The sequence below is a fragment of the Solea solea genome, chromosome 6 (assembly GCF_958295425.1).
Source record: "Solea solea chromosome 6, fSolSol10.1, whole genome shotgun sequence".
Classification (NCBI taxonomy): Eukaryota; Metazoa; Chordata; class Actinopteri; order Pleuronectiformes; family Soleidae; genus Solea; species Solea solea.
The window spans coordinates 3,117,652-3,143,853 of record NC_081139.1 but is presented as its reverse complement, the minus strand read 5'-3'; the positions used below and the strand labels follow the sequence as shown (position 1 = coordinate 3,143,853).

Here is a 26,202-nt window from a genome sequence, read left to right as displayed (position 1 = left end):
AGTGACATAAAGTAGCAATAATTGTGCAGAAGTCACAAAATTAGAGCGTTTTTCTTTTCTTTTTGTTCATAAAAACGAGCCAAGTGAACTTTGAACTGTGATGTCTCTCCAAATTTCACAAATTCAGTCCGATTTTAAACATTTTGAGTACTTTTTTTTCCATCAGATTGCCTAGGTTGTGCTGAAAAACAAGAATATAAGACACTCTTTATTGCACATTCTAATAGTAATGAAAAAATGCTCTGTGTTCTAAGGGTTTTTGTTGTTCTGAATACAGAGCTCTTAAGTCTCCCCAAACCACTACAAAAATATCATCAACATTCATACAGCTTGCGTCACTAATTGCTGTTACATAGAATAGGAAAGCACATATTTTATTATATTTTTTTAGTATAATTACCACTCTCAGAAGGATAACGGGAAGCTTCGTGCTTGTCCTGGATGTAGTGATGTGCGTAGCGCCGCCTTCGACAGTCCTGCCGCAACCAGCAACTTCAGGAAAAAATGTAATAAAGTCAGCATTTATCCAGACACTAGAGTGTCCAATTAACCCAATCCATGCAGATTAGGTACCTTGCTCAAAGGAACTCCAGCCCTATTGTTATAAAATGGAAAAAAAAAAATGTGCTTGATACTCACTGTAACAGTGTACACAACACCATGACGAGAACACACCCAATAACACACAACACCAGCACTGTGGCAACCGTCTGCTGTCTGTGGTTAGTTGCTACGACGGCAAGGAGGTCGGCGTGTTCACACCTCATCCCGATGAATCCTGGATGACACCTGCAACACGGAGGAGGCGAGTGAGAGGAGTCAGAGTGACAGTGTTTCATGATATGGCTCATCCCTTAGAGTCGATTTAAAACATTTGAAATAACCGATGAGCAAAAATGACACACTGATGAAGTAAAAACCATCACCTCATGACAATACATATTATTATGGGCTACAACCAAGGGTAATTAAGCCTATTAAGATATGATGAAGATGTAAAATGATCATGTTACATGGTACAATTTTCAAAATAAAATGACAAAATTGTTAGTTTGATTGAATTTTTACAATAATGTCAAAATACAATATGCCATTTCTTTTTCTTTTTCTTTCTACTTCTGTTTTCAGTGATTTAGATCTTCGGTTTTTACGAATGTGAATTCCAGTATTTTGCTCCATCCATTTATAACATGCAAAATCCACATAACAAGCTCCTGAACCTGGATTCAAACCTGGAACCTTCATGCTCTGAAGTGACCATTACCATGTTTCAGTCTTTTAAGCACTCTTTTCATCATCAGATTGTCATCTGGCAGTGCCAACACCCCGCACAAGACAATCCAGACACTTTTCATGTGTCGTTCCAAGTTGGTGGGATGACCTACCGACCTAGCTACTTCAAGAAGCTCTTGAAGACCCAACTCTTCCAAGAGCATCTTCTGTCCTAACACTTACCTTACCCCCCTCCCCTGCATGATCTCCTTCTGCACTAGGATCCACTTCTGCACTCTCACCTTCTGTAAGTCCACTGTTCCTATCTAGTGGATTTCTTTCCAAGACTTCTTCTATGTAGCTTATTCCTCTTTTGTAAGTCGCTTTGGATAAAAGTGTCTGCTAAATGTTTCATTGTTTAAATGTAACAATGCAAATTATTTCAGGTTACAGGTTGAATTATTTCAGCAAGTACTGACTTACACACATGCGAGCGTCCCCTCCAGTATCAGGAAGCGACATGTACCGTGGAAGCAGAAATGGCGGTGGGAGTCCGGACAGTCGTCGAAATGAGATCGAACAGCCGCCGCCACAAACTCTGTAGAGATGTAGAGAAAAGCGTAGCCATCAATATACTTAAAATCAGTACGAAACAAGTTATTTGTCTGTAGCTGGGCGGCCACTACTCTGCAGAACATGATACAGGTGAATATAATAAATCTAAGAATAGACCTAAGCTTGACAGAGTCCTGAAACATGCCCTAAATCCCAAAGCCGAGACCCACGCCATCCACACCATCGACTAAAGTCCTTTGTTGTCCGTTGCGTGCGGATTTGTGATGGCTTACATCTCTCTGTGTATCTTGGGAGGGACAATTAGACTCAAGAAAAGGTCACATAAAACTCCCAGTGTGGCATTAAACAAAAAAAAAAAAAAAACCTCTGCCCATCAGGGGCCTCAGGAGAGAACACAGCCCTGTACGGATATTTATTCTTCAGCAGAAATGAAAGCCTGGCTGTGGATTCATCGACGTCAATCAGTTTTTCACTCTGACAAACAGAATGACAGGACAAATGTATCTGATTAAATGAACCACCCAGACGAAACAAAAACATTTCTTCACACACACACACACATGCTGTACAGTCACTCAAATTCCTATATAAGTGACCCAAACAAGTGTCAGTGTTCCAGCAGGGGCTGAAACAGACGCCACAGTGTGGCTTTCGGGGTGAGAAGGAGGATGAACATGCAGACAAGATAGCTGCATAGCAGCCTCCGTCACACACTCCATTCCAACGGTAAATGGGCTGCTGGATCGCAGCCTGCGTGCATTGTCTTCTTTCAGAATCAGTGAAAAGCCCTCTGTTGTCCCCGAGGCATCTGCCTACCAAGCCCTCTGTCGTCTCATGTGATTTTGGCAGAAGAATGAGGAGATCACTGAAACAGAACCCAGCCCTTGGGGCGACTAAGGTGCCCTTTACACGGTAACAATACCGAAAGGTGCAGCTTTTGTGAAATAGCTGAATATGCCTTTCAGCTGTAGCAATCTTTGATTTACCACAATTGCAGCGTTCACTCACGCTGAGAGGATCAATTATCAGTGTGCGCCGCAGTGTCTGCATAACATGTGTCACATGTGTGTGTGCCCCGCAGCTCAGCGGGAGACTTAAGGAGCTGGTGCCGTGAAGGCAAAACTGTGGCGAGACTGGCACACGTTGTCTTAACCCTTAGAACACGGAGCATTTCAGCTGCTTTTTTTCCATTACTATGTTTAATCATACAGCTTATACAGAGGCTATAAGAATGTGCAACATAGAGTGTCTTATATCCTTTTTTTCAGCACAACCTAGACAATCTGATGATTTTTCACCAACTACATAAACACACCTGAGCAAAAAGTACTCAAAATGTTTAAAATCAGATTGAATTTGTAAAATTTGGCAATTTCAAAGTTCAGTTGTCTCGGTTTTATGAACAAAAAGAAAAGAAAAATGCTCTCTTTCATATGACTTCATATGACTTCTCCACAAATGCGATGTAAAATGAATCATAAATTTGACTACTACAACAACGCATATAAACACACACCTTCAGGATGTCCATATAAGGAGTTGTGTAATATTCCCACAGCAAATTTACCATGGGTGCACCTGTGGCACAGATCCGTGCCACGTGAGCACTAAAGCTTGAGCAAAGTGATGTTGATTCTTGAGACTTGCGTCACCGATGACCTTGAACTCAAGGTCATTGGTACCCTGCACCAACAGAAGGGTGCCAAGAAGAGGGATGGTACGGATTGGTTCATTTGGCAATAGCAACACACCAAACTGAACTGATCTGAACTAAAGTGCTTGGTAGAAGTGAGGCTTAAACATACTCTTAAGTGGGGGGGTGCTTGTGGTAGTAGTAGCCACAGTGGTTGTGGTCGTGGAACCACTGGTGCTGCTGCTGCTGCTGCTGGAGTCATTTGCATGGATGGGAACGCCAGAAGTGATGAGTGACGAATCAGTCCGACCTTCTCCAAATGTAAAGAGGGAATCTGCACACACACACACACACACACACACAGCTGTGAACATATTGTACAGTCTGAAGTGTAGAATTACAATCGCCTGCAGAAATACAACGACATCAAACACACAAACACAGCGACAACCGTCTCCTGTTACACAGAGACTCACTTTTATCTGGATGGACGTCAGTCGCAGTCGCGAGGGTTGCACCGACACTCGCCGCAGAGTTGCTTATTGATGTGTTTGGAGCGACAACAGAGTTTGTATTGAAGGAAATGGGAGTTTGGATTGTTGAATTGTTCGGCCCCGCTCCAAACGTAAAGAGGGAACCTGAAGAGAGACAGAGATATCTGTATTTTAGAGTATGTCCCAAAATCCTGATGTGTGTGGAAATATTATAACAAAGGTCACAGTAAACACCATTGAGTGCCACTGATACACAAAAAGTACCTGTAGGAATGTAGTGACCCCCATCAGATGACACCAGGTGTCAAATATCATCACTATTATGATGGAACAACCTGAGAGGGCTGCTGTGATCGTGTGACCCAGTTTTCAATGTGATATCAGTGTTTTCACTGAGTAGCTGGTGCCCAACAATAGTAAACGGGTCAAGAATCCACTAAAAGGATGAAACCCAAGCACTATAAATAACAGCAGCTCCCGTGAAGACATGCAACCACAAATATCTACTGTAGTAGCAGCAGTCGTCGTAGTTGGACTGAATTAAAAAAAGAAATATTAATTAATTTCTCTTACAATACACAAACATTCCTGCATCAACAGAATAGGTGGAAAAACAACACTAACCACAAATATTAATACAAATAACACCAGCACTGACTGACTGTAAAATAATGCAATAACATTATATACTGTGACATTACTTTCTTTAGTCGCAATATAACAAAAGCTTCTCTGTACAACACACTCTGAGATAGAGCTATCTCTTTAAATGTTTTATCTTAGATGTGTAAATAAAAATCCAGCCTCAATAATAAATCAATAAAAGGAACTGGTTTATTCAACTTTCACTCAAAGCAAAATAAATATATTGATATTAACTGACTTGAAAGTATTTATCCAACTTTATTTATAAAGATGTACATCAGAGATAAATAACCCTAACCCAAAAACAACATAAAAACATAAGACCTAATAGACCTAAGAATAAACAATAAAATAGGCCTACTGTAGAAAGTATAAAAACAACACAATACAATAAATATATAATATACAATAAAACTATATATAAAAAAAGATAAAACCAACGTCTCATACTGGGGTCGAAAGCCAAGAGTAAAAATGGCTTTTTAAAAGTATTATTGTGATTTTACTTTCCAGAATAACACAATCATCAGGGATCAGTGGTGAGAAAACCTCAACTCATGATAATAATAATAATAATAATAATAATAATAAGTATTATAATAATAATAATAAGTATAATAATAATAATAATCCTCCTCACTCATTGATGTATTAATCTGAAATCAGTCACTCACCGCTTATGAGGAAAATTGCGTCCCAGAAAATCCGTGTCATCCTGGCGACGTGAGGATGAAACTAAAGAAACTCGAGTGGCAGATTCACTGAAACACAGGCGTGTGTTGTGAGACAGGTCATTAGGACAGAAGCACACAAGAAAAAAACAAAACAAAACAAAAAAAAACATCAAATGACACAACAGGCCGAACACAGACACGTGACAGTTTAAATGTCTTCAGGTAAAGACGTGAGTGTCTGTTTTCTCTTCTCCAGCAGATGAACCAGCGTCTCACACTGTGTTTGTTCAATTGAGGAAACTCGTGTAATCCAATCACAGGCGGAGAAGGAGATAAGGGGCGGGGCATCGTTTCATTGACACATTAAAAAGAAAGTGCAATTAAAAAGATGCATAGAGGGAATAAAAATAAAGGTTCCTCAAACTCTGGTGAGGCAGACACACAAACATAGAAAGTGGACAGAGTGTTCTGGTTTGATGGTTTGATGGTTGAAGCCAACCAGGAAGCAAACGTATATATATATATATATATATATATATATACGTTTATATATTATATACGTATATATGATAGCCACCAGGGGGCGACTCTGCTGGATGCAAAAATAACTTTTACTTTAAAAAGCACCTCAATCACTAGTTTCAGGTCTTCTTTAATAGAGCCTGATGTCATGTTTATCTAAATGACTTCCCATTTGGAGGAAAAAAGATGATGAGTTAGGATGACCAGGTGTCCCTGTTTGTGTAGGACCGCACAGCATTTGCTTCCCTTTGTCCCACATATTGAGACGATGTCCCCAGACCCTGACAAAAATCATATAAAAACAGACCCTGAAAAAAAATAAGTCATACTGATAATCATCAGTTGTTGTACTGGTGTCAATAGGATCCTGTCTGCGCCTGTTCATGTTCTTATAAATGATGAAAAACGACTTTATTGGGATTTGTTGATTTACGTATGGAAGATGAACAAAAATTACAAATCTTTATTCACCTGTACAAAAACACTAACAAAACAGATCTACAGTCTTAGCCAGGTTCTGGCTGCTCATCATACCCCAGACCATATTATTATCCAGCCATCCACCCTTTTACCGCTTTATCCTCCATATGAGGGTTGCAGGGGGTGCTATGCCTATGTACTATTATTTATTAAATATGATATTTATTTATTTATTCATTTATTTATTGATAGATTTGTAATTTTTCATCCTCAATAAAGGAGGAGGTTTTCTGGTCCATTTGTTCATTCATCGTTCAAACACTTCCAGAGCACCAGAGGACTAGTTTTGTTGTTGTTGTTGTTGTTAATCTTGTTTCCTTAATCTGTAGCTTTGTCATTTTAAAAAAGAAGGTCATCTATAGTTGAAAATAATCATGAGCTCACTGACTCTTTGTTTTGTCTCTGTTTGTTTTGAACAACTATCTATTGTTGAGCTCTTTCCTCCATTGGAGGAAAAAGAGAAAACCTGCAACCACATCACAGCAGCGCCATCTGCTGGACACAAACAGCTGAGGTAAAACAAAGACACATGTCTTGAAAGTTAATGATAATTGGCTAGAAATATACTACTACTACTACTACTACTGCTGCTGCTGCTACTACTACTACTACTACTACAAATAATAATAATAATTATTATTATTATAATAATAATTATGATAGTAATACAATAAATTATGTACAGTATCAACAATGCCAAATCTTACATTATTATCTTATAATTTAGCGCAGTAGAGAAACTTAATAGTTTTATTGTTTCAGTTTGTATGGTGCTTATTGTGTGCATTCTACAACAGTGTATATATATATACTGTATATATGTGTATTGGAGGTCAGTGTTTGTGGTGTGGTGTGTGTCCGAACATGAATTTAAATTCATTATTTTCTTAACTGTAACTGGTGAATATACAGTGACATATTAACTTGAACTAGAGTTAAATCTAAATCTAAATGAGCAGTGAAATGTTTAACAGTGTGAGGACCAGCTGCTGCTCGTGCTCGGGCAGAGATCACGACTTAAAAAACACAGGGGAGATGGAGATTCTTCGGTGACAGCTCCAATAAGCCCAGACCCAATCAATTTAAAAAACAAATCTTGTGAATTCTTTCCTATTGTTCTATGATTTCACCATCTCATTCTTTCTCTCCTCTCTCTTTGTCCTTTCTTTCTTTCACCCCTACCAGATGGTGAAAGGACTCAAAGGTGCTGCACATCTCTGTCAGAGATTTCTTCCAGGATTGGGAAACACTGTTCCAAAATGTTCTAAAATAAAGTTCCTTTCACTTTATTTGTCTTTGTCTTGTATATTCTAATATATACTGTACTCTGTACCCGGATCCATTCAAACAATTCAAAGAGTTCTGAGAATACCGAGTTAACCACCTGAACAGTGACTTATCACAACCTCGCTCGCCTCACTGACGCATGGATACAGCATGTGTTGTTAGTCTTGACGCACAGCTACTTTCTTCTTCTCCTCCTCCTCCTCCTCCTCCTCCTCCTCAGTAACCCATTGCGCTGATATTTGAAGAGCTCGCGCAGGGTCACACATCAACACTTGCGCGTAACAGGGTCGTTGCACAAACTCAGCCAATCACAGGAGACCTAACGGTACTTTACGCACAGCGCAGGCTCGTGCCGGTGCTTGACTGAGCTGACGGGGGCAGTTGGATGAGAGCGCTTTGCTGCCGTCCGTTACTTTCCCCCCTTAGTTTAACACCTTTGATTAACAATGTCACACTCTCCTGCACAGAAGGTAAATATGCTCAGACTCTTTTTTGTTTTCTCTGCAGATACATATACATGTATCTAGATACTGTACACAGGATAAAGTGACTGAAGGAGCTGGTCTGGGCTTCAGCTTGACAGAATACACTGGAACTCATTTCAAGATTGTTTTTAAAACTGACTCTGTAACCTGTATTATTTAATGCAAGTCAAGTGTTTCATTTTGTTTTATGACTTAATTTAATGTTGAACACTTGGACACGTTTTTAAGTTAAATGTGCTAAAGTTGTGATAATATGTTTAGTTAAAAATAAGTCATTATTTCCCATAACTTACTGGTGGCATCATATTTATACATTGGCTGCATTTGACCTCCAACATCCACAAAGCATTTCAACCATTGGCTGATGAGATATTTGCATTAAAAAGCAGTTACACAGGTGTACCTTATAAACTGGCAGGTGAATGTACTATCTTTGTCGTGTGATATGGTTTTATTTTACACATGACCTTACATTGGTCAAGTACAACAAGACAATATGCTTCATATTAAAAGATGTATATGTGTGTGTATATACATGTATACATGTATATAATCTGATTTAAAAAAAACAAAAGACTTCATGTGTGTCTTTTGTGATTGTGTGAACAGGGCAGTTCTCTGAACCTGGTGCTGATGGTTCTCGCCGCAGGCACAGGAGGAACTCTTCAGTACGGCTACAACCTCGCTATTATGAATGCACCTGCAACTGTACGTGTTGAGTCCAGTTCTTCAGATTTCCCACAGTTACTGACAAGGTTGTTTTAGTTAAATACACGTCATTTCTTCCAAAGCTCTTTTGAGGCTCAAAGATATCAGTTCAGGTAGCATTTTTATACTGTGTGCACCCAACAATTCATGGTTTCACTTCAATTGTGTGACATATTTACACGATTAATATAGCATTGCAACTCACTCCCTAGCTGTGTTAATCTTAGTGTACCCAATAACCTCTACACATCAGTGTTATTATATTGCCTGCACAACCTGTGCAGACATGATTACACATAATTTGTGTGTGCATATACTGTAGGATTAAATCTGTTCGATTTACTCCAGATAATCTCACACCTTCACAATAAAACACAGAAATGTTATGTGATTATTGAGAATATAGCAGAGGAATCCATTCGTGGTTACACACAGAAAAATGAATTATGAATGGAATGCACAGAGCATCATAGTAGAGGTAATGAGAGTAAGTTTTAACTTGTTGTGTTTACATTTGTGTGTGTGTGTGCGTGTGCAATTGGTTAACCAGTTGGTTTGGAAACTGTCTTCTCTTATAATAAGTTTATTCAGACGTTTGTCAACGCGACAGTCCTGGAGCGCTGGGACATCCAGTTGCAGGACTACCAAGTGACGCTGGTGTGGACAATCATCGTCTCCATCTTCTCACTGGGGGGATTCGCTGGGGCTCTTATTGCAGGACCTATGACCATACGCTTTGGGAGGTAATAATATAAGATATAAGATGCAGAAGTGTACACATTGATGTTTTAAAATCTGGTTCCGCTACTGTGGACATAAAAAACACAAAAACAACAACTGGCTTTTACTAAACAACTACCAACTGTTCCTGATTCAATGACAGAAACTGCACAGACAGTAATTGCACTTTAATCCACTTTGCACATAACGAATATTGCACATTTTTGCACACACACCCATTAAATGGCCTTTTTCTGACACCAAAGCTTTAAAGTTGGTTACTGTTGTTTCACCATAACTCACTCAAACAGAAAAATAAAGTTCAGTTTTTGGGGATATTAGTTCTCTTTGGATTGACAGATGAGATGAGGGTCCATCATACTGTATTTCATCAATGCTGTCCTAAGAAATCTTAATTGTTAATAATTGTGTTCCCTGTGAAAGGAAGAAATGCCTGCTGCTGAACAACATTTTCCTCATGGCTGGCGCGCTCTTAGCCGTGACGAGCAGAGCCGCCAAATCTTTTGAGATGATCATCATCTCACGTGTCCTCGTTGGAATAAATTGTGGTACGTCCATCATGTCAGGAGATATACTGTTTTTTTTACCCCACACACTGCAGCAGACTGAAGAGAACTGCATATGTCCATGGAAAAGCAGAAAAACATGAATTGATAGAAATTCCCTGTTTGTTTGTTCAGGAATCAGCATGAACGTGCAGCCCATGTACTTTGGAGAAAGTGCACCAAAGCACCTGCGGGGGGCTGCCTCACTGTCGTCGGCTGTTTTCGCCGCTTTTGGTGTCATGTTGGGACAAGTGGTGGGAATCAAGTATGCAAATATATGAGTAAATAAAAGATGCCATTAGTGATGCTGGTTTATATTTATTATTTCATTTATTTGCAGAGAGGTTTTGGGTAGTGAGCCGTGTTGGGAGTACCTTCTTGCCAGTAACGCCATCCCTGGCCTCATTCAGCTCCTGACCTTGCCGTGGTTTCCAGAAAGTCCCAGATACCTGCTCATTGACAAGGGCGACAAGGAGGCTTGTATTAAAGGTGGGTGCTACAGTGTCACTCAGTGTTCTTGTTCTTAATGAATCCAAACCCCTCACCCACTACTACATTTTTGTCATTTACCAGTATGTCATTGCTGTCAATGTCATGTATAAACTAACCACTTACATTTGACTCATTTTTAACTTGAGTATTTCAGTTTCATGTCACATTAGCCTTGTACTCTACTACATATCTGAGAGAAATAATGTCGTTCTTAGTCTTATACTGATTAATATCTTACAATAACCTAATAGTTAATCACCAATCACCATCCTCTCTCTCTTTCAATGTTAATCTTCATTTTAGAATCATAATAATAAGAGAAAACGTCAGTGACGTTCACTGTACTTGAGGTACAGACCTTTTGCTGAAAATATTTCTATTTTTTTAAAAAAAACTATGGGGCTAATAATTTTTAAAAAAATGACTTTTTATTTATTGAAGCTCTGCGGTGTCTGCGTGGCTGTGAAGTCCAGAGCAGTGAGCTGAATGAAATTCTGCAGGAACAGGCAGAAACCAAAGGCATGAGGCCAAGAAGACCCTGGGAGCTTTTCAGTGATCGCTCTGTTCGCTGGCAGCTCATCTCTGTCATGATCATCAGCAGTGCCATGCAGCTCTGTGGCAATGACTCGGTAAGGCACGGAAATATTTATCATGTCATGTTTCCACAGTCCAAAAACATGCAGCTTTGAGAATGAGGCAAATTGGAACACTCTAAATTAGCCATAGGTGTGAGTGTGAGAGTGAATGCTACCCTGTGATGGACTGGTGACCTGTCCAGAGTGTACCCCGCCTTTTGTCCTATGTCAGCTGGGATTGGTACCAGATGGACGGATGGATGGATGGATTTTATTTGTCAGTCAGTCAGTCATCATCTACCGCTTTATCCTACACCAGAGGGTTGCGGGGGGGTGCTGTGCCAATCTCAGCTACATCGGGCAATAGGCGGGGTTCGCCAGTCCATCGCAGGGCCACACACAGATAGAGACAAACAACCATTCACTCTCACACTCACGGTCAATTTAGAGTGTCCAATTTACCTAATCCCCACATTGCATGTTTTTGGACTGTGGGAGGAAGCCGGAGAACCCGGAGAGAACCCACGCACACACGGGGAGAACATGCAAACTCCATGCAGAAAGGCCCTTGTTCCAACCGGGGCCCGGATTTTATTTGTATTGCACCCAAATTGGAAAACACAATCTCTCAAGGCACTTAACGCTCTTACAGAGAGAGGAGTGCAAGTGTTGAGCATGAATCCTCTCTGTGGTCTTCTCTTGCCTGGCAGTTCTACCTTCAACATCCTTTTGTCCAATATAGGATGTAGGATATAGGATATAGGATGTCCATATATATTCCTTTATTTCCTAACTGTTCCTCCTGAGCTGTGCCTTGAGTACTGTTTGCTCGTTACCTGGCGAGAGAGTGTGAAAGCGGGTCATTGGGGTCACCTGAGAGACACAGTCTTCTATTGTGTGAGTGTTGATCCTTTTTTGGAAGAGAGCTCAGGGCAGCATTGTGGGTGGATGCTCGTTGTCCACCTCTCCTCTGTTGAGTGATGGCATATTTCATCATATTTCTTCCAAACCATCTGTTCTCCATTCGTTGGTGGACCAGCTGAGTCCCGAGTCCCTGTGTTTGTACAGTAGCTGTTTCATGACCATTTAGCATAAAACTCATTACCTAGATTGTGCCACATTACTCATACCTAGAGTGTCTCTGTAGAGGAAAAAAAAAAAAAGTTATGTAACCCGAGCAGATTGGTGTCAGTGATACTGAGCTCCAGTGTCAGGTGTTCTTCTGGACAAAGTTTCCATCTGCACTGTCCAACAACAAGTGATTGGAAATTTGAGAGGATCCATCAGCAGTTTGTGTTATGTCTGGTTTTTCTTTACGTTCATATTAATAATGCACACATGCGATGGAGCACAAGCTCCCGCCATACTACACTCTGAGTAACATTGACTTTAACGTGCGACATGGTGTCGTTTTTATTATTATTATTATTATTATTATTATTATTATAATACATATATATATACAGTATATGTATATCTTTCACATGGTTTGCTCTCTCTCTCATCAGTCAGGACTGAAGTGCTCGCAGTAAACCCAACCTAAGTTTCTTCTTCTAATCACATACTTGCTGGGTTTAGAGAGGGGACAGGGTATTAACACAGTTACCATGTACAAAATGCTCAATCAGCTTAACTGCAGCTCTCTCTCTCTCTCTCTCTCTCTCTCTCTCTCTCCCTCTCTCGTGTTCTTTCATGTACTTTTGTATTTTGTTTTTTTTCCAGATTTATTTCTATGCGTCGTACGTGTTTAAAGAAGCCGGAATAGCCGATGATAAAATCCAGTATATCACCATCGGCACCGGCTCGTGTGAATTAACAGCGTGTATAATGTGTGTAAGTATCCGTCGTCACTGAACACAGATTAAAATGTACATGTCTTAATCTCTGTTAGGAACACGTGGCATGTCACTATGAGGTAACACTTTTTCATGTGTTGTTTCTAAACTGTGGATAGAAACAATGACTTTATTTTATTACGGTTATTTCAGAGAAACAGTTCCACTTTCTGGGGGGAAATGTGCACAATCGCTTTCTTTCATGTCTGTGCTTTAGATATAAAGCTGGAGGTTGTCAGTTTAGCTTAGCATAATGACAACGTTCAAAGTCTGCCCGTACTGTGAGGAGTGAGTATCACATATAACATCAGCCACTGCGTGAGAATTAGTGACATCTTATGGTGAGATTGCAGCCTGCAACCAACACAGGACTCCTCTGCTCAGGGATCAGGGAATTACAATGACATTTTTCATATCAGAAACGACGTTAACACTCCTTCTTACCCTTAATACGCTGTTCTTTTCTTGGTTTATGAAAATGTCTTTGTGTATAGTAAGTTTCTGCATCTAGAAACATGGAAGCGCAAGATGGGGCCTCCATAAAGCAAGGCCCTGACCTAAAGCAAATAGGAAAGGCTACAAACATGACATTATTATTATTATTTTAAAGCACCTTCATACAATAATCCCTCCTAAATGTTTAATGACCTTTAGTTCATTAACAGTACGTTTCTAATGTGTCCCTTTCTGCACTGCATCCCATGTATTTTAATATAAAGTCTCAGTGATAATAATAATATTAATAATAATAATAATAATAATAAAAATGGTATGTATTTTTGATGTTTTTCAGAGTCTGCTGGTTGAATACAAAGGTCGCAGGTTCATGTTGATGGGAGGGTTCATCCTCATGACGGTCTGGGCCGTTGTTTTCACACTCGCACTTTCTTTTCAGGTGATATAACACACACACACACACACACACGTGCACAACACTCTTATCTTTCTTGTTCATAGAGTAAGACTGTAGCTTCAAGAGTAATAAACTGGACACAATTGTAGTTGTTTTAGATGCATCTTATCACCTCTTGTGAGCTATTATGCCTTTTATTTAATGTGTGTTTTGTTTATTCTTCTGTACGGCACTTGTTTGGTTCACTGTGGTTGTTTTAAAGTGCTTTACAAATAAAGTTGGTTTGATTGGACAAAAAAAGCTCACAGGTACAAAGAGAGAAGAAGAAAGTTTTCAGTGTGTCAGTCTGTCCACTAGGAGGCATCATGAGTCAACATTCAGGCATTATTTAACATTTGGGGAAAAGCTTCAAATGTTTCAGTTGCTAAAAGGATGTCCATAATGTAAAGAGATAAACTAATTAAAAGACTTGTTGGTTATATATGATCAATAAATGAAAATCAGACTGTCCTCTTTGTGAGTTTCATACTGTGTGGATATTTGTCTTTCCTGCCAACATGGAACCAGAACTCCATATCCTGGATGTCGTACCTGAGCATGACCTGCATCTTCACCTACATTCTCAGCTTTGGCATGGGACCAGGTCGGTTTAACTTGTTTGGAAACAAAAGAAGTTGTTTGTTTTTTTTCCTTCACACTGATTCACGAAAGATTGACATATTTGCACCGGGTGTGGGCTTCAAGTTCTGCTGCTTTACACATACAGAGGCTATAAGAATGTGCAACATAGAGTGTCTTATATCCTTTTTTTCAGCACAACCTAGGCAAAAAGTCATTTTCACCAATTATATAAACACAAAAAGCACTCAAAATGTTTAAAATTGGATTGAATTTGTGAAATTTGGAAATACGTCACAGTTCAAACTTCACTTGGCTCGTTTTAATGAACAAAAAAGCAAAGAAAAAACGCTCTATTTTTGTGACTTCTGCACAATTATTGCTACTTTAAATCACTCCTAAAAAATGTGATATAAAATAGAATCATAACTTTGACTCAACACATAAGAAGCCTGAATATGTGACCTATAAACACACATGTCCATATAAGGAGTTGTGTATTATTCTCACGGCAGATTGCCATGGGTGCACCTGCGGCACAGATCTGTGCCGCGTGAGCACTAAAGGGTTAAAGTTGTTGTTAAATAATGACATTTTGATTGAGCTGTCGCTGATCAGTACCTTTTTTCCACAGCTGGAGTGACGGGCATTCTGCCCACAGAGATCTTCAATCAGGCCGCTCGGCCGGCTGCCTACATGATTGCCGGCTCCATGATGTGGATCAACCTCTTCATCACCGGAATGGTTTTCCCATTCCTCGTGGTCAGTGTGTATTAACCTGTCCTCCCCCACACACACACACACACTCACTGTCCACCCATCTGTCCACTTGTCAACAAACAGTTATTCATTTTCGTATCTCAACAGATTATGCAAAGGGCCCATAATAATGTAGTGGATTATATTTAACAAGCACCTACATCATTCATGCATAATGAACACAATAAAGTGGCTCTTTTTTTTTTTTACCGCAGTGAGCCGTGAAAGGATTAGGTAACACAAGTCCCCCGCATTAATTGAAAGGCATTATCACAAGTGTGAGACAAAACAGAAAGAGTGGATGAATATTTACTTTATAATATGCTAATGACCACTTTTGATTGCTAGGTATTTTTCATTTGAAGGTATTGCACTGATGGTAACCTATAGTAAGTCCCATTAGCAAGGTATTACCTGGAATTAAATAATAATATTTTCCAATTAATCAGGATAAGACTGAGGTCAAACATGCAGCACATGCAACAAAAAAGACTTGTGATGTTCCTCGGTCCCTCAGGATGCTCACCACCTCATCTTTGGCATTCAATGCTCATTTCCAATGATAAATCAATGACTGTGATCATTTAAATCATGTCTCACATCAGTCTGACAGCTTTTCTCTGCATCTCCTTTCCAGAGCGAGCTGAAGCAGTACTGTTTTGTGCCTTTCGCAGTGGTCTGCCTGTTATCCACGCTCTACGTCGGCCTGTTTCTGCCCGAGACCAAGGGGAAGTCTCTGTCGGTCATCACAAGTGAATTCCACAAGCTCAACTTCAAAGGCCAGGACCAAAAGTGTCCAGACTCTCAGACTGAAGCTCAGTATCAGCTGGGTGAAGTTAGTCTTTCCACGGCCATCTAGAGATCATGTGTCTTCTCCTGACCCTGACCCTGACCCTGGAAGAAGTCATCGTCAGTCAGGCGGTGTCACTGGATTATTCACTTTCATATCACTGAAAGCAACACGACTACATCCACAGGCAACATTGTCGCTGCCTTATTATGAAAATGGAACTATGAGGTGGAGCTTTAATGCTTTCAATATCAACTGAAATCATTGACCCACTGTGTGTACATGAATAAAATTATTTTTGTTGAACTTGAAGGTTATTCATTTATGTTTTAATAAAGTAAATGTGATCGAATAAACATGTCTTGTATTTACACAGTTACACAGGCAGATTATTTATAGGAGACAAAATAAAGCAATTAGATAACGTCACATTGCAAAATGGAAATCTTTACTTTTTCAGAGTGTCAAAACACAGACTGTTAAAGTATTTTTAGGGTGGGTTTTTTCTCCCCTTACTGCTAATTTTGTGGACATTAGTGATTACATAATTGTCTTTATTGGTAACCTTTAAACTTGTGATTACACCCCTCACAGTTTTGCTTTAATACCAATACAAAATTCATCACATAAAAAAGGAATAGCTTTGTTCATTTACGAGCATGGGATATAAAACAAAAACATCCAGAAATACGATAAAACGACCTAAAATACTAGGAATTAATCATTCATTAAGCAATTGTGATATTTTTTATGCACAATACAATAATAAAAATACTTAAAAATCTAAATGTATATGTGCAAATTCATCAGGATAAGGGTATAAGGGTTATGTCATTTGTGAAGTATATATGAGGAAGAGGAGGATGATAAGTGATCAAATTATCTTATTGGGAAAAAATCTGCCTCCTGTGAAAAGTCTGTATAGCTGACTTTGCTCAGCCTATTTACACCACTGTATTTCAACATTGGTGATAATGATGTCAAGATTCAGGGTTGATTTAATCCGTCTATAATCTCATGGTCTGTTGATCTGAACATCAGGGACAAAAACCATCTGCACCATATTGTTTGATACATACAGACCTTGCGATCTATGATCAGTAAGTACCAAGTCTATATTGTATCGACACTATCACTCCACCAGCTATAATTCCACGTGTACGTACATGGATATGGAAACATGTCTATATTAGACATGTGGTTCTCAAACTTTTTTATACCAAACACCACCTGAGAAAATACTCAGCTCTCTCAATTTACAGTGAGTGAGCTCACATAACATACTCTCTGTCTCGGTATTGTTCTGCCTGTAGTTGAAATAATACCATCTAATATGTATTGAATGTAAACCGTGGCTGAAGCCCAGTATGCTGCTGTTCTTCAATTCATGCAAGTTATGGTGTAACTTCAACACTAGTGTGTTTTTTCTCGCCTTGGTCTTGACATGGTCTGTCTTGATCTTGGTCTTGTCTTGGTCTCAATACCCTCTGGTCTGGGTCTTGAGCTTGGTTGATTATTATTATTATCATCGGTTGAATTGATTATAAAACCGAGGCTGTGGGCCATAAAAAATCTCACAGAGGGCCGTGATTGGCCTGCGGGCCAGACTTTGGACATGCATTTTAAAGGGTAACTCTGCCTAATGTCTGATTTAGGTCATCTTCACACCTAATTGTCAGCTAGACATGTCTTTAAATTGTTCCTCCCCCCTCACAGAATGAAACACTGTATAACCAGTGGAGAGATGCAACAACCACAGGAATTAACCAGACTGACCAGGTTTAATCTAGTGCAGCGTGTACTCATCCTTGTCGCCCACGTCAAAACATGACGATCTTGGTCTGTACGACATGAATGGACAACTAAAGTCTATTGATGTGTAACCTCCGGGGGGAAGCTTCAAATATGCTGCTCCTCGGCTCCGTACAGTCAACATCTGGAGAGCCAGTGCAAAAAAAAATGGAGGGCGCATCGAAAAAGGTAAGATACTGATGTTATGTTACAGGGACGGTGGTGGAGAAAATACCCACTCAGCTGTATTTTTGAATACTTAATTACAGATTTGAAAATCTTCACTTATCCACCAAATAGTTTGCAGTACAGTATTTGTGATCGTGTTCAAAAAGTGCAAGAAATAGATATTTAGAAATGTAAGGCCTGTTTGTAGCTAATTTCTAAAAATACAGATGTTTAAAATGTATAACATTTCAGTTTTAAAATCTTTAATATATATTCTCTAGTCAATAGTCAGTGACAATGTAATGAAAAACACTCAAATTACTAGTATTAAAAATGTGGAGGAAAGCTATAAAATAACAAATAACTGAAAAACTATACTTAGTTACAGTATTACATGTAAAAAAAAAAACAAATTGAAAGAAAGAAAAAAAAATAAACGGCATGAATTCTGAGATTATAGTCCAGAATTCTGAGATTAAAGGAAAAAATTAGAATTCGGAGATTATAGTTGGAATTCTGAGATTAAAGAAAAAGTCAGAATTATGAGATTATAGTCGGAAATTCTGAGATTAAAGAAAAAATCAGAATTCTGAGATTAAAGAAAAAGTCAAAATTCGGAGATTATACTCAGAATTCTGAGATTAAAGAAAAAGTCGAATTCTGAGATTAAAGAAAAAATCAGAATTCTGAGATTAAAGAAAAAGTCAAAATTCTGAGATTATACTCAGAATTCTGAGATTAAAGAAAAAGTCGAATTCTGAGATTAAAGAAAGTCAGAATTTAGATTTTATTCTCAGAATGTTGCTATTTTTTTTTCTTCCTTTCAATATTTTTTTTTACACGTGGCCCTAATACTCTAATTCTAATCAACAATTAAAAAAAAAGAAAATTTGAACAATTTCTAACAATATTTTAGCCTCAAAAATAAATATTTAAACTAAATGTTAATTAATTAATTATAGTCTGAGTTACGAACAAGTGATATTGTTTTGTTTGTTTGAATCTATGACAGAGTGAAGCTGTTACAATCAAATAAAACCTTGGTAATCGAGCAGAATGCACAGTGTGATGACGTACCGAGCATTGTTTATGTCACTGTCAGTAAATGATTGTTTTTATAATGTCTGATTAACTTTACAGTCATTTGTGCGATTTATGGTTTCAGCTGCAATATTGGAGGCTGTATGTGCTGTCGCTGGTGCTGGGAATCGGTGGATCGTTTCAGTATGGGATTCAAGTGTCTGTCATTGCTTCTCCGGAAGAGGTAAGATGCAAAGTACAGAAGACAATTCAGCAGCAACATACTGAATAACATTAAAACCATTTTTAAATAAATAAAGTACACAGAATAAAATGAAACAGAAGAGGACTAAAAAGCTGCTGCCCCAGTTAAATAACAGTTTTTCATCAAATTTGGCCAATAACTTGTATTGATGTATTATTTTTACAGATGCAAAATAACAGTGATCATTATGCCTTATCTCAGCATGTTCACAGTTTTGTGAACTACACATGGATGTTGAGGTACCAAGTTCCCGTGGAGGAATCAGCCAATAAGCTCATCTGGACCTTCATCGTGGCCGTGTTAAGTCTTGGAGCCTGGACCGGAGCCATTCACAGCGGCAGCCTTCCTGTCACTTACGGCCGGTGAGGAACACAACCGCTCTCTTTGGTCTGAAGAATAAAAAGTGCTTATTTTTACTGTTCAATTATTCTGTAGCTCACACCCACACTCAAAAAAATAAGTCTTTGAAAGAACTTTAAAGGATTTTCACACAATTGTGTGGCTTTATTTGAACGTATTTTACTTGGGTTGGGTAAACTTAGGTTATTAGGGCTAGCACAATTTATTCATATGGGTTAATTTACTACTTAGTTTAACGGGCTTGGGTAAACTAAGTTTACACTAGTAAATAAAGTTGATCAAACACAAGTATATCAAGTTGGCCCCACAGAATTACTTAATGCTGAGAGAAAGCCATTTCATAAGATTTGATTTAAGTTAATTCAAAGAATAACTATTGAGTATAAACATTAAGAAACACACGTGAAAACATCACACAGAACAAACGAGAGATATCGCAATTCAGTTGTTCTCCCAAAAGATGCAATGGTGCAAAACATACATTTAAAAAAGTAGTTTAGAGAAACAAAATACAGAAAGGTCACAGTAATATCCACTTATACTGTCAATCAATGATTTGAATACAAGCATTAAACCGATACGATACGTTACAGATTGAGTTTAACTAACTAAATGTTGCAATAAAATAGAATTTTCTCATGGATCACATTTCAATTTTTCAGGAAAAAAGCTCTGATGTTCAACAATGTCGTGGCGATGGTCGCAGCTGTGCTCATGCTCTTCAGCCGCACGGCCAAATCCTTCGAGATGATCTTGCTGGGCAGATTTCTCTATGGATATAATGTTGGTATGTTCAAATATCATGACTGGTGTGTGTGTGTGTGTGTTTCTAATCACCTCATTCATTTTTGTTGTCTATTTTTCCACAGGTCTTGGCCTGAGTGTTCACCTCATGTATCTCGGGGAGAGTTCGCCAAAGAAGCTGAGAGGTTTCCTGACTCTCACCGGCTCCATCTTCATCGGTTTTGGCAAAGTTATGGGTCAAATAATTGGCATCAAGTAGGAAAATAATGCTCTTATGAAATGAATTCTAATATAGAGTGAATAAATAACATAAACATAAAACAAAGAAAAATTACTGTACTCTAGGTGACGATTCTTGGATTTGCTGCCTCTTTTTCTTCCTGACTCATCGCTCTCTCTTCAGGGAGATGATGGGAACAGAAGACATGTGGCCTTATCTCTTGGCTGTTAGTGGCATTCCTGCCATCCTGCAGTTTGTGATGCTGCCGTTCTTCCCCGAGGCTCCGCGATACCTTTACATTGACAAAGGAGACACTGAAGGATGCAGAAGAGGTGAGCGGTGAGGTCACGTTTGTAAAATCCATTTGTCTACTCTGACACTTTGACAAATCAACACTGGACCACGTAGATTTGATTTAACTTTTGCCTTCAGTAAATGAAATTATCGTGTTAAAATGTTGAAGGTAGGGTTGGAGATCCTGGAGAAACTGTTTTTTTAGCAGGCTACATTCTGAATTCAAAAGTCCAAGTTTCCTTTCTTCAGACTTACCTCTGAAGCCACGCCTCCAGAGCACAGATTCACGAGCACTGCGCGGTTTTTTGGATACCAATGATGCATTTAATGGTAGCCTCTAGCACAGGGGTTCTCAATCCTGGTCCTCTAGTCCCACTGCCCTGCATGTTTTAGACAGTTCCCTTACTCCAACACACCTGATTCAAATAAATAGCCTCATTACCAGGCTTTTGCAGAGCTTGTTAATGAGCTATTTGAATCAGGTGTGTTGGAGCAGGTAACCATCTGAAACATGCAGCGCACGAGTGTTGTCAATTACAAATACTCTAAAAAGTTCACAAAGACATAAAGTTAAACTACCAGTCCAGCAGAACCAGAGCCACCATGTCATGACTTAAAAATACAGGAAATGATCTCCCACCGTTCCTTTAACTTGCACTATGTGATTAGTTTGATGATCTGAAACAATAAACAAAACAAACATGTACAAATATACAGAAAATTCAAATAAGGGGTTAATACAAGTGTTTGTATTGTAGAGCAGAACGTTTAAATTACATCCAGTTGGACAGCAACACCTCACAATCTGTGAAAAGCCAAGGAAAAGAGGAGCGTTTAAGACGAGATTTAAAAACAAAAGGCAGTAAATGTAGAGTGGTAATCTGTTGTTCCATAGTTTGGGAGCTGCTGCCACTGCAATGGCTCAATCCCATTTAATCTTCAACCTCGTTTCCAGGACAACTAGAAGCAGCTGGTCAGCAGACCTGAGAGTCCTGACATTAAGAATGCTGATTCAGGGGAATGCTGATTCACCTGAATCAGAAGGGGTTTTAAACAGCAAGGCCTTTAATTAGATGACAACATTTTTTACAGCATTATAGAAAGAAATGGGAGCTGGAAATAGAGAGAACTGAGGGGTCCAGACCCGGTTTGTCAGGCTGCTATTAACAACAGCAGGAGGGATAGAGGGTGCTATGATAGAACATTGTGTTGTGATAGCTTTAGAGTGGCTATGGCAGGAGGACGACCTGAAGCTGGAGCTGGACGACATGCAGAAAGAGAGCGAGAGCTCACGGGGGGAGAAGGCCAAGACTGTGAAGGACGTGTTGAGCTCTCGCTGTGTGAGGTGGCAGCTGCTGACTCTCACCGTCCCCTGTGCTGGGATTCAGTTCTGCGGCATCAATGCAGTATGTTCATGTTATCGAACCTTCATAAGACACAGCATGAACCTCGTGAATCGTTTAAATGGCTCCTCGTCTTCCTCTACTATACGTTTTCAGCTCTACTTCTACGCCTTTGACATCTTCCGTGAGTCAGGAGTGCCCAAGGACCAGGGACATTACCTGGCCATAGGTCTTGGAGCGACGGAGCTCATTGCCGTCACTCTGTGTGTAAGTGGAATGAGACGATTAGTTTGTGACGTCACCAGATTCAAGCACTTTCTTATCATAGTGTAGTACAGTGGTTCTCTCTCTCTTTTTTTGTTGGGCCCCCCCTTTGGAGGAAGAAATTTACCGGGGGCCCCGCGACTCTCACGAAATTGTAACGAAGTGTAACATTTATTGACCCAATATTAGAAGAAACGTTTCACTTTTCTTTCAATAATCTGTTGTGCAAATAACATTTTTGCTTTAGTAATACAAATAACTTCAATATTGCTTTGGGAGAAAGCAATTTTCAAATAAAAATATGAAATGTGCAATTATAACTATAATAGTGAAAGTTTTAAACAATAAATACATTTGGATAACAAAGAATACTTTACTAATATCAAAAATTTGTAAAAAAAAAAAAAAAGCTGCTTTTAGCTGCTGTCCCCTGCCAATGTTTGAAAAAAGCTGGTGTAGTACAGCAAAACTGACCTTTGTGAGAAGCCCAGAGGTTCATTTCAACTTCCAGTCACCAGCAAAGAACGTCACTCGATCCCTGTGAACTTCTGACTGTGTACTGTCTCACTTTGCGAGTGCTATGAAGCTGTCGTGCCTCCTTCAGTTGTGATGTAAAAGAAAAGAGAGTGTGGAGGTGATAGGTCAATAAAATCATCAATAAAAATAAAAACTGCGATCAACAACCGCATGTTGTTCAGAAGCGTAGATCATAAACACATAAATAAATACGAGTCATACAGTATATGTCACCTCCTACAAGGTCAAACCCACTTAAAAACTTTAAACTGTAATACATGTACTTCTCTATTTGATAAGTACAGTGTCTACATGTGTCCTTGAGTGTCCTGTTATACAAGAAAGAGAAACCCAGGCAGCTATAACGGGTTTAAATCTACTTTCTCTGTGTAGAAATAAAAAAACAGACATACTATTTTCAAAGTAAATGTATTAGATACTTACTTGCTACTAAATTATTGTGTGTGTATATTTACAGTCCTTTTTTTGTGTCCTAGATACCGAACTTTTAACGGTTTTAAACAAACAATTACTGTAAACAGACTGTAACTTTCACGGTTATGCCGTGTATCGCTGTGATTTGGCAGCAGTCTCTGATATAAATACTGCATTTTACTGTCACTTTACAATATTTGAATACTGTATTTTATTTTGAAAAATACAGCACTTTACTGTTTCTTCACAGTATTATTCAGTATAAATACTCAATGTAAAAATCCCATTGGAGCATCCAGTTATAGCCTCAATTATGCAATTAAACACAAACATACAGTATTATACAGTATTGTTGATGATCAATCATGGTTAAAGCCTGTGAAATGATAATGTTGAAAATGTACTTTATAGATTTATAGTTGATTTACAGCGACATATTTGCAGGAATTGTTTAGATGACTACAGTCACTACATGCAGATGTGTTTACAGTCTTTCCTCATAGATCGTGCTGGAAGAAAGAAGTTAATGGGTTATGGATATTTACTGATGGGCATCACGATGTCTCTGCTGACTGTGATGCTCTCCATCAAGGTAACCTCAGCACCTCTCCTGCCTCTGTCTTGTGGAAGTTTTATCATTAATACCTTTTCTCTGTGTGTGTCTCTGTCAGGACCTGAGCCCGTGGATCCCGTACGTGAACATCGCCCTCATCTTCTGTGTCATCCTCATTTATGGACTCGGACCCTGTGAGTTTTCTGTTGTAGAGTAAAAGAAGTAAACATAAAGTATAAGTCACCTCGCCTTTAAAATAAAAATCTCCTTTTAGCTGGAGTGTCTATGGCTCTTCCTGCTGATCTCTTCCTACAAGCCTGGCGTCCCTCTGCTTATGTGATCAGTGGAACAGTCAACTGGCTCAGCATGTTTGTCGTGGGAATGTTATTCGGCTACATAGTGGTGAGATATGAGCTGTGATTGACAACATGTCCCTCTTGTATTATTATTATTATTATTATTATTATTATATAGACAGTATAATATATGTTTTAATGCTATTTTTTCACACTTGTTTCTCTTGCTTTTTCTCATGGAGGATGGACTCGGCCAGTTCTGCTTTCTGATTTTCGTGGCTTACTCCATTTTCAGCGCAGGATTCATGATTTATTTTGTCCCAGAGACGAAAGGAAAGACAATGGTTGAGATTATGGAAGAGTTTAACAAACTGAATTACAAGAACAGTTTAAGTGACGTCGAAACAGATGACATTTCTCTTGCCACTAAACTTTGATTTGCTCATCTTTATAATAATTTCTGTTGTTTCTCCAGCTTACTGACATGTAATCGAAATATCCACTGACACAGCAACGTTAAACCTTTAGTGAATGCAAGTACGAGCAGTATTATATGCTTATGAGGTTTGTTAACAAAAAAGATGATACACAGTGCTAAACAAATGTTTAGAAAACTTTTTTAAAACTAAAAATATATTTATTGGGCAAATAACAAACTGAATTTACCTTTTTTATACCCAAATTTAAGTCACCTCACGGGGCTTCTTCTCTGAAAAGTCAGACATTAATCGAACATAACTTTAAACCCACTCAAACTACATTTTCTGTTCAGGAATGCAAGTAAATAACTATAACTTGACATCTTAATCAATAAGAAATAATAACGTGCTTTACTATTTGTTTCAGTTTATTTGTAAAACAGTAACAATGATAATTTTTGATTTTGATAATTACCAATGCTTTCAATTTAGGGCAGCTGTGGCTCTGGGTGGTGGTTTATTAAACATTTGTTAAGCACTGTAGATATGAGAAAAATGTGGGCTTATATGAATACCAAAACACACACACATACAAACCTGACACATATTATAAATCATATACATCAAAATGGTTTCTGTAGTGGTATAATTCTGTAAACACTGGATAAAAGCATTAACTGCAAAATAAGAAATAAGTGTGTATCCAGTATGTGACACACATGTGCTTGAACTCTCATCTCAATTAACCCACATACTCACTGGCCACTTTATTAGGTACACAGGACACCCAGGGGACATCAACGAGGCATTTTCACTTCCTACTCACTGGATATTTTTCTTTCCCTGACTATTCTCTGTAAATTCTAGAAATCTAGACGAGTCTGAACTGTCACCATCTAATTACACTTCTTCCGGTCATATTGATCACGTCTACATGTCTTAATGCATTGTGTTGTTGTTGCCATGCGATTGGCTGATTAGATATTTGTGGTAACAGTTGAACAGGTGTACCTAATAAAGTGGCCAGTAAGTGCAGTCCAGACTGCTAATTCCTGTGACTCTGACTTTCTGAGATTGAGATCTCGACATCCACCCATCGATCCATTATTTATAACGCTTAGCTTTTAAGGTGGCCTACAGTTTAAGCCTTTAAGCCGACATTTCTGTTCTAATGGGTTGTTAAAAGTACAAATAGTTGAGATGAGTTTGTTCTCGTCATCGTAGTGTCTTGGATTAAACACTAAACTACAACACTGTGATTCTCAGTCCTGGTCCTGCAGGTTTCAGACGTTTCCCTGACTCCATCACACCTGATTCAAATGATCAGCTCATCAACACGCTCTGCAAAAGCCTGGTAACGAGCAGTTTATTTGAATCACGTCTCAAACATGCAGAGCAGTGGGAGCAGGTTTGAGAACCACTGTGCTAGAGGCTACCGTTAAGTGGATCATTGGTGAAAGTGTGAAAGGACATAAAGCACATCCATCCATTTTCTACCACTTTATCAAGCTGACAGCAGCGCAACCGTTTGACAACTAATTGGCAAATAATAATTTAGCTGTTTCATTATAGAAACCTTTGGCGATCTCC

The 26,202-nt window shown here is 38.8% G+C and overlaps 3 protein-coding genes across 5 annotated transcripts in view; 2 read left to right on the top strand and 1 right to left on the bottom strand.

Moving 5' to 3' along the window:
* The window catches only part of LOC131460377 (solute carrier family 2, facilitated glucose transporter member 11-like), a 101,903-nt gene extending 76,242 nt beyond the window's left edge, over positions 1 to 25,661 (top strand). Inside the window, exons 2-12 of one of the 3 annotated variants that reach the window (XM_058630804.1) lie at positions 19,049 to 19,147; positions 19,348 to 19,530; positions 20,191 to 20,315; positions 20,398 to 20,527; positions 20,676 to 20,824; positions 22,005 to 22,192; positions 22,286 to 22,396; positions 23,835 to 23,936; positions 24,016 to 24,091; positions 24,172 to 24,299; positions 24,436 to 25,661. In XM_058630804.1, the coding sequence (XP_058486787.1) occupies positions 19,068 to 19,147; positions 19,348 to 19,530; positions 20,191 to 20,315; positions 20,398 to 20,527; positions 20,676 to 20,824; positions 22,005 to 22,192; positions 22,286 to 22,396; positions 23,835 to 23,936; positions 24,016 to 24,091; positions 24,172 to 24,299; positions 24,436 to 24,630 (1,467 nt within the window). In that variant the 5' untranslated portion in view covers positions 19,049 to 19,067 and the 3' untranslated portion in view covers positions 24,631 to 25,661. The remainder of the gene's footprint in view (positions 1 to 19,048; positions 19,148 to 19,347; positions 19,531 to 20,190; positions 20,316 to 20,397; positions 20,528 to 20,675; positions 20,825 to 22,004; positions 22,193 to 22,285; positions 22,397 to 23,834; positions 23,937 to 24,015; positions 24,092 to 24,171; positions 24,300 to 24,435) is intronic. The other 2 variants (XM_058630806.1, XM_058630805.1) reach the window with 2 other exon arrangements.
* Positions 406 to 5,496, bottom strand: tgfa (transforming growth factor, alpha). The gene is given in 7 exon segments (XM_058631120.1): positions 406 to 492; positions 640 to 665; positions 668 to 789; positions 1,696 to 1,810; positions 3,594 to 3,755; positions 3,898 to 4,059; positions 5,235 to 5,496. Coding segments are annotated over 7 exon segments (714 nt in total). The 5' UTR covers positions 5,275 to 5,496.
* Positions 7,913 to 16,082, top strand: slc2a11a (solute carrier family 2 member 11a). The gene is made up of 12 exons (XM_058630801.1): positions 7,913 to 7,993; positions 8,618 to 8,716; positions 9,299 to 9,459; positions 9,881 to 10,005; positions 10,138 to 10,267; positions 10,343 to 10,491; positions 10,936 to 11,123; positions 12,792 to 12,902; positions 13,698 to 13,799; positions 14,325 to 14,400; positions 15,010 to 15,137; positions 15,772 to 16,082. Exons 1-12 carry the CDS (start codon positions 7,970 to 7,972, stop codon positions 15,991 to 15,993), a joined length of 1,515 nt encoding a protein of 504 aa, XP_058486784.1. The 5' UTR covers positions 7,913 to 7,969; the 3' UTR covers positions 15,994 to 16,082.
* Positions 25,662 to 26,202: the final 541 nt, after the last annotated feature.